This window comes from Triticum aestivum, chromosome 2D (genome assembly GCF_018294505.1).
Source record: "Triticum aestivum cultivar Chinese Spring chromosome 2D, IWGSC CS RefSeq v2.1, whole genome shotgun sequence".
In the NCBI taxonomy this organism is placed as follows: domain Eukaryota; kingdom Viridiplantae; phylum Streptophyta; class Magnoliopsida; order Poales; family Poaceae; genus Triticum; species Triticum aestivum.
In genome coordinates, this window is record NC_057799.1 from 407,288,864 (window position 1) to 407,297,094 (window position 8,231).

General features: G+C 54.1%; 1 protein-coding gene across 1 annotated transcript; it reads left to right on the forward strand.

Moving 5' to 3' along the window:
- The first annotated feature begins 5,266 nt into the window (after nt 1-5,266).
- LOC123053451 (translation initiation factor IF-2) lies at nt 5,267-7,261 on the forward strand. The gene is made up of 3 exons (XM_044476934.1): nt 5,267-5,401; nt 5,512-5,675; nt 5,761-7,261. Exons 2-3 carry the CDS (start codon nt 5,554-5,556, stop codon nt 6,470-6,472), a joined length of 834 nt encoding a protein of 277 aa, XP_044332869.1. The 5' UTR covers nt 5,267-5,401; nt 5,512-5,553; the 3' UTR covers nt 6,473-7,261.
- Nucleotides 7,262-8,231: the final 970 nt, after the last annotated feature.

Below are 8,231 nucleotides of genomic sequence, written 5' to 3' on the forward strand. Positions count from 1 at the left end.
AAGAAAAAACATGACAAAGTGGTTAGTTAGTATGGCGATGGTTCATATGCTTAAACTGCTGATTAGTTAGAATGGCATGGTTTGTGAGCTAACCGCGATGTGGCCTTAGTAGTTCTCTGCCTCCAAAAGGATCGAGCAGGTGTCTTCATCCCATGAAGCACCGCTCAGGTCTCTGAGCTTGGGCGTGGTGATCCATCTCGCTCTCTACTTCCTCAGGTGGTTGTAGACCTGGGTCGAGGTGACCTCCTGTCCACATAACTCGAATATTTGCTTTGCAACAACGTTCAAGTGCACCTCCTTGAAGCCCTTGTCAGTCCTCATTCCACTAGCTATGACCTCACACATCTTGTTAAGCACGAAGGTGGAGAGGAACGACTGCCATTTCATGTTGTTTCCCCTGCCATCCTTCTTCTTTGCGACTGCCTTTTGAGCAGCAGCATGAGCTACAACATTGGGATAAGCGAACACAAATGGAGGAACCGTAGGCGACACCTCGAAAACGTCTGAACCAGGAGGAATCTGATCGATGGGAGGCTGGGAGTCCTTGACGTAGGACGATGGGAAGTGGCTCTCGGACATCACAATGGCCCGACTAAACTCTTGCGTGCTCATCTCCTACAAACGTAAGAATCATCAACACTAGAACACACTACACATCGACAGTAGGGACTACCAGTAAAACATGGACAGATCAAACTAACAGTAACACATGCACACATGGATGATCTAGTTCAAGACAGCACTACCAAATCTATCAAAGCATACCACGACCCATCACAACAGAACACAACACTAATCATGGACACATGCACGTTCTTGTTCAACACTTGCACACTAGCATACCACACATCTAAGTATTATCAATCCATCCATGACCACTAGCTATTAATGCTTGCCGACATGGAAACAATCCCTAGCATGTTTCAGATCCATCACAACTAGCTACTACAACTTCACAGTCAAACAAATCGGAAGATCTAACCCTACCACATCGACAGATCTAGCTAGAACTAGTAGAGAGGAGGGGTTGATTGAACTTACAGACGCCATCGGATGAGCCGTGGAGGAGGTGCATGGCATGTCGGAAAGGAGGAGCAGTCGATTCGCCGCCGCAGTCAACAGGTCGCCGGAGTAGTTGCGCCGCTTACCTCGTCGTCGAAGTGGATCCGCGTCGGGGGAAAAGCTCGGGAGGGAAAAAATGGTGGCGTGATTTTTGCCGCGGCGGTCACCCTGACTATACAGGGCGACCCAATCGGCGGGCGACGACTCAAATTCTTCCCGCCGCTTTTCCGGAGACGCGCCATCGCTCCCGCCATCTCCCTGCCCGCAGCTACGCAACGCTGTGTTCCCCTCCCCTGCATCGCTCGAGCCTGGCTCGTTGAAAACTGCCGGTTAGGGCGTTTCTAGCAGGCCTAGCTGAGCACTGCTTTAAGATTCGTGCGGGCCAGGCAAACAAATAGATCGAAAACTGTCTGCACGGGTCTGACTGGGCCTAATGCAAGAACCAAACGCATCCATATGTGTCCGGCTTATTCGTTCTGGGACACAATTTAGCTGAACCTGGTGCTCTCACACCTTGGCATCAGCTTATGGGAGTAGCGTAATTCAGATGCTTGGTATGTACACGCTGCAAAGACGTAATGTCTAACTGTGATTGTTCCGTAGGATTCAGCGAGGCGTAATCTAATCTGTTTCGGGCATGTGGCTGGACGGGAATGCCCGGTTTGGAAGATCCAAAAGAGGAGGATTCGGCGCATTCTCGCCGTGGCCTAGGCAAAATCTTGTTCGGGGTCCTTGTTTCTCGGATGGGGAGTGCCGGGTTCGGAAGATCCAAAGGCGGGGATGACGCGGGGTGTGCAGGATGCAAAATGGGGTTGCCCACCAGCAGCAGCTTCGTGCTCGTCTTGCCATATTTACCCAAGGAATTAACAAGTGCTCCTACACGCTTTCAAAAGGGATCTCTCCGTAAGTAGACTTGGACTAGGCGTGGTTGCCCTAGACTAGTGCAGATATCATGAGCTCTGCTCAGTCACCCCCGACGCGGGAACAGAATCAGATCAAGCCATGAACCAGTTCACACCGCCTGCCTCGACGATAAGACGACGCCGACGTGGGTGGTAGAGTACGAACGAAGATGGCCGTCGACCTCTAACGTCCCTTCGTGCCCAAGGAAGACCTGAACGAGTAAACCAAGTCCAGGTCTTCAAGTCTCCTCGGCTGCGTCTGCGTGCGTGCCTTTAATTTTTTTGTCATTTCTTGTACGGCACATGAGCAGACCACGCGCATGCAGGAAACTCAAGACTTGTTTACCGCAGGGATTCGTTGAGGGCACGGGCGGATCCTATACGTTTCGAGCCCGTCAGTTGCTTTCACTTTTGCCTCTTTCAGGGATTTTTATTCCTATGAATATGAATAATGGTATATGGCACAAGTGGATGGACGGATGCACATACATAGTTATCCTGCCATCCTGCCTCGCTGCCCAAAAGCTATGTACTGAACCTTACACCGATTCTACTAATGGTAATCAGAGAAATGCTTCTGTCTCTAAAAAAAAAAGGAAGAGGCCGATCGAAGAAGCTATCGTGCTTGCCTTGTTTATGCGCACTCGTCCCGGAATATTTTCCTCCCGCGAATGAATCGGTACTACCTAGCTAGCTAGAGGTTTAATATTCCGCCTGGCGGGCGGATTTTATTCCGGAACAAAATATCCCCAATCTATCCTGTCATCCTATCTGATCGAAATGCAAGTCGAGAAATTCTGCACCGATGGATGGATGGCTGCTTCCACGTATAGTGTTCGGAGTTAATTAAGGCGCTCGGGTTTCTTTTCGCTGCAGCAGCCGGATATGTTGATCTTTTTCTCGATTTTTTTTCTTTCGAAAAGGAGGATAGACCCCGGCCTCTGCATCTGGACGATGCATGCGGCCATTTTATTAATTATTAATAAAGACCATACAAAATAATACATCTTGAAGCCACCATCTACGCAACACCTGTTGCTACTCCTATCCCATTAAGGCCTTGCTCGGATGATGTGGATTCAATCCACGCAGAGGTTGGGTAACACCCATCCCCTCACCCAATCCCCATTATTCCCTTTCCTTCAAATCCCTGTCAATTTTGATTCATTCGGTTAATCCACAAGAACCCTAACCTTACAAATTCCTAGAGTGCGAGAGGGGAAGGAAGATGAGAGAATGGTAGGGGCTTTGGGTCTTACCGGCGAGACGGTCGCCATCCGAAGAGGGGAGGGACGCCAGAGATGGTGAGGCGCTTCCGCTATCGATCTTGCGCCGGGTCGCCGTAGTCTCCTCCGGGCCATTGTGGCATAATAGAGGGGAGGGGATCCGCCACATGCGAGAGACGAACGCTTGATCACGCCGCCGCCGCCGTTGCCGTCAACTCGCGGGAGAGAGGGGTCGAGCAAAGGCTCCTTTTATTCTTTTTATCTGTTCCGTCTCGTTCCCTCAGGCAGGGTTTGGTTCCACGAGACGGGAGGAGAGGGTTTTTTCCCGGTCAAAACCCGGTGGTTTCGAAGGGAATAGGCCGGGGATAGACCCCCGCCGGTTTTAGCTGAACACACTTATATGACTGACCGGGACCTAAACCCGGCCGGGCCGAATCCACGTGGATCGGCGGGGCTTGGCCCAATCCCTGTGTGGGTGGGATTAAACGAACAAGGCCTGATGAAGGTGTGCCGAATATCCGGGCCTAATACCAAACGGACATCGCATCAAACCCTAACATCTAAAGCCGGATGCCCCAGCCCAGCCACACACCGGGACTGGGTCCCATACCGGACCAACGCATTCTCAGAGGCTGCCGTCGCCATCTTCCACCGGTCCATCTCCAGAGCAGTAACTGACCCATCGACGTTGCCTGGCCTGCCGTCGACGCCACCACGATGCCAGACAACTCCACCATGCTGCACGTATCCGTCCACACGCGCACGTCGCCGAACCTCCGCAGCGCCATGCCACCGGGATCCGCCGTCGGCCTTGCGGTGGATGAGACACCGCTCTTCCGCTTGTCCCGTCCAACCAGCACTTGCTCCTAAACGATGCCCTCGGGAGGGACAACGGCGTCAAAGGTACCATCATCGTCCGATCCGGTAGATCCAGATCTAGGGTTCCCCCCGGAGCATCATGAGTGGGGTGCCACGACCTGCAACAATGATGCCTCGAGAAGGGAACGACGTCATAGACGCCGCCATCGTCCGCCATGACCGACATCGGCGCGATTTTCACCGGAAGTCGCGTCCCCCAACCTCGCAACTGGCTGGAACCGAATGGAGTTTCGCCGTGGAGACGAGGGCCGCCGTCAGCATGCCGGCAAGGAGCCTCCGGCCTCCCCTAACCGGTCCTCCACGCGCCACCGGCCGGCCAAGGCCGAATCGAGACGGCTCTGGACAGGACGCCAGATCCGTAGCCATCGGAGCCACCCATGCGCACGCAGCCACCACACCACCGGCCATGAAAGCTCCCATCGCCGACGCACAACAGGGGCGCCGCCCTGACTGCCGCCCCCGGCCTCCCCGCATGAGACGCCGCCTCCGCCTCACAGGGTCCGCCGCGGCGACCACCCGCCCTGAAACTGCGATGCAGGGCCCGCCGCACCATGGCCCTTGCCGGCGACAGCGGCGGCTGGGGATGGAGCAACAAGGAGGGACTGGCGGCTAGGGATCGGGGGCCCTTAGTGCCGCCCAAGGGGAGGCGATGCGAGGGGACGGGAGGGGAGCTATGATGTTGATGTTTTTCTTGATAAAGGGTGTTTTTATTAACGCAACAAGTAGCATCAAGAGGATACGAATCGAATTGAGCGGCACCCGATCTGTGCGTAGCTAGGATGCATACACACAGCCAAAGGCAACAAGTCTAACATAGAAAGAAAATAAAATGACAAATCAGCACCAGTAAAGATGAAAATAAAGACATAGCCGGAGATGTTGATCTATTCTAACCAGCCATGATGGTGCGGCGCAATGAGCCGTCCTTGTCCCTAGCACCGAATCGTCAATGTCGCTGGTTGTCTCCAACAAGCCGAGCCGAGGTGGCCGGAGCGACGCGCCATCGCCCATCGGGATCACACGGCAGGACGAACAGATAGATGACGGACGCATGGGTCCCATCATTAGAAAATGAAACGAAACCACAGCCCTTAATTGCAGTCTTGTCCTCAGTCCACGGTAGCCATTCACATTCATCCCTCTTCCTCTCTCTCTCTCTCTCTCTCTCTCTCTCTCTCTCTCTCTCTCTCTCTCTTGCGTGGGAGAGTCCTTGGGCTATATAAATATGAAGGCCACCTCGTCTCCCCCCTCTCCAACCCTACCCCCGTACTCTACCTCACGAAAGCTGCCCCGGTACGCCCCGCAACCATAAACGCGACGCCCAGAGAAGATGTGAGTGCGTTAATGCCTAGGATCGTACGCTGCGAGCATCTACATATTCACCCCGGACCTTTCTCCCGGTCTCGACCGTCTCACTCCATCTCCGTCCCATCCACCTGCAGCTAGCAGCGGCCGCGCGCGCTGTGGATCATAAGCAATCTTCCATGGAGCCGCCGCCTTCTCCGCTGGGCACCGGCGCCGGCGCTGTCTGCTGCATGTGCGGCGATCGCGGCCTGCCGCACGAGCTGCTCCGCTGCAAGCTCTGCCGCGTCCGCCTGCAGCACAGGTGCGTGCCATGCGCGATCGCTCCAGCTCTCCTTCTCCTATCGATCGAGCCATCTGACCTGGGCGTGTGTTTGTTATGTGTCTAGATACTGCAGCGATCTGTACCCGAGGGCCACGGCGTATAGGAGGTGCAACTGGTGCCTGAGGGAGCCCGCAGAAGCCCACGCCCAACCCCACGCTCACCCGGTGGCTAGCAAGAAGGCGGACAAACGGAAGATGGTGGCATCAACGGAGACGTCCACCTCCGACGAGGAGGAGCGGCGGCAGCACGAGGCCGGATGCGCCACTGCTACGAGGTCCAGGAGATCGGCTGCGGAGGTTGGTAAGCCGGTCAAGAAGCCCAAGGTCGACGAGAGGCCACCGCTGCCCCCGTCGCCGGGCACGGCAGCGAAGGGGAACAGCGGCGACAAGAAGCCCAAGGTCGACGAGACGCCAGCGCTGCCTCCGTCGCCGCGCACGGCAGCGAAAGGGAACAGCGGTGACAAGAAGCCCAAGGTCGATGAGAGGCCGGCGCTGCCTCCGTCGCCGGGCGCGGCAGCGAAGGGGAACAGCGGTGACAAGAAGCCCAAGGTCGACAAGAGGCCAGCGCTGCCTCCGTCGCCGGGCACGGCGGCGAAGGGGAACAACGGCGACAAGAAGCCTAAGGTCGACGAGTGGACGGCGCTGCCCCCGTCCCCGGGCACGGCGGCGAAGGGGAGCAGCGGCGACAAGAAGCCGATGCAAGCGGGGAAGTTGGCGCGGCCGGGTAGGGTGAAGGTGAGGAGGTACAAGCTCCTGGCAGAGGTGATTAGCTGCTAGCCAGGATCACGGAATCAAAAGGGGAAGTAGCTGGCAACTTAGCCAAATAGCTAGCCAACATCGACATTGGTGATTTGGTGTCGATGTATGTACATATCGTTTGCCCGTCGTGTACGGGTTTCCCCTCTCTTTTTTGGGAGAGAGTCGACTACCGTGGTAGCGCTGTACAGATCTTAAACCGTCAGTTTTAGTATATACCAGTTGACGTGCATAGAGGGGGCGGTTTGACTTTATGTCTGGGCCGCGATGAGCTGGTTGCTCCGTGCGGTGGTATGTTGGGGCGATGGCCTCCCTCAAGAGATGAGTCAGTGCAACGGCCATGGTCTGCGAACGGTTACACTTCGCAACTTAGGTTGTAGGTGGTTAGGCCGTGCAGCATTGTAACTTGAGAGTGAGTGGTGGTATGTCGGGGTGGTGGCCCTCGAAGGTTAGGTCAGTAAGCCGGTCAAGGAGCCCAAGGTCGACGAGAAGCCAGCGCTGCCACTGTCGCTGGGGATGGTAGCGAAGGGGAACAACAACGATGAGAAGCCGATGCAGGCGAGAAAGTTGGCGCGGCTGGGTAGGGTCAAGGTGAGGAGGTGCAAACTCCTGGCAGGTGTGAGAATAAAAGGGTAAGCAGCTAGCCACCATCGACAGATGTCGATAAATATATACATCGTTTACTCGTCATATACATGTTTTTCCTCCTTTTTGTTTTTTGAGAGAGTTCACTAGGTGCTAGTGATGTACAAGTCTAGGAGTTTCGAGTAAATTAAGTCATTTTTTACTTTTATACACCATGGGTTCGTGTGCCAGTATATATATATATATATATATATATATATATATATATATATATATATATATATATATATATATAGAGAGAGAGAGAGAGAGAGAGAGAGAGAGAGAGAGAGAGAGAGAGTGAGAGATTGATTTTATATAGGGGTGGCTGTCGGTGTCAAAACCGGCAGATCTCGGGTAGGGGGTCCTGAACTGTGCATCTAAAATCGATGGTAACAAGAGACAGGGGGCACGATCTTTACCTAGGTTCGGGCCCTCTCTATGGAGGTAATATCCTACTTCCTGCTTGATTGATCTTGATGAATATGAGTATTACAAGAGTTGATCTACCACGAGATCATATGTTATGGTCTAAAACCTGAGGGTATGATGAATAATGTCCTAATCTATCGACTAGCCTGGCCTTGGCTTATATAATGCACCAGAGGCCTAGGATAACAAGAGTCCTCGCCGAATACGTTGGTGGAGAGGAGTTCTTGTCTTGATCACCAAGTCTTGTGGAATACTCTTTGTATGCGGCATGGGCTGCCCGAAGTGGCCCATGAGTGAACCGCCATGGGGGTCCTCGGCCCGATCCACCTGGCCGGGAGACAATGTGGTGAGTACCCCCTAGTCCAGGGACACCGTCAGTAGCCCCTTGAACCGGTCTTCAAGTTGGGGACGCTCCTCAATCCTTCCGAACTGTTCTTCATCTTCGGTCGTCAGTCTTGAAAACTGGTTCACCAAACATTCTCATCTTTGATCTTGAGGATCTCCGAAGTAAATCCGAAGAGTTTACACGTCGGGTATCCGAGGAGCCCCTTTAAGTTTCCGGCCTTTATCAATGCCTTGTTATTTTTATGCCACACCTCGGGTTTGAAGTTGTTCCCGGGCGGCAGTGTCCTCTTGCGTCCGAGCTCCAACGCCGGAATGTATTTGAGGTATCTTTTGCAGCCGAGCACCAACGCCGGACCGCTTCCGAGCTCCAACGCCGGAA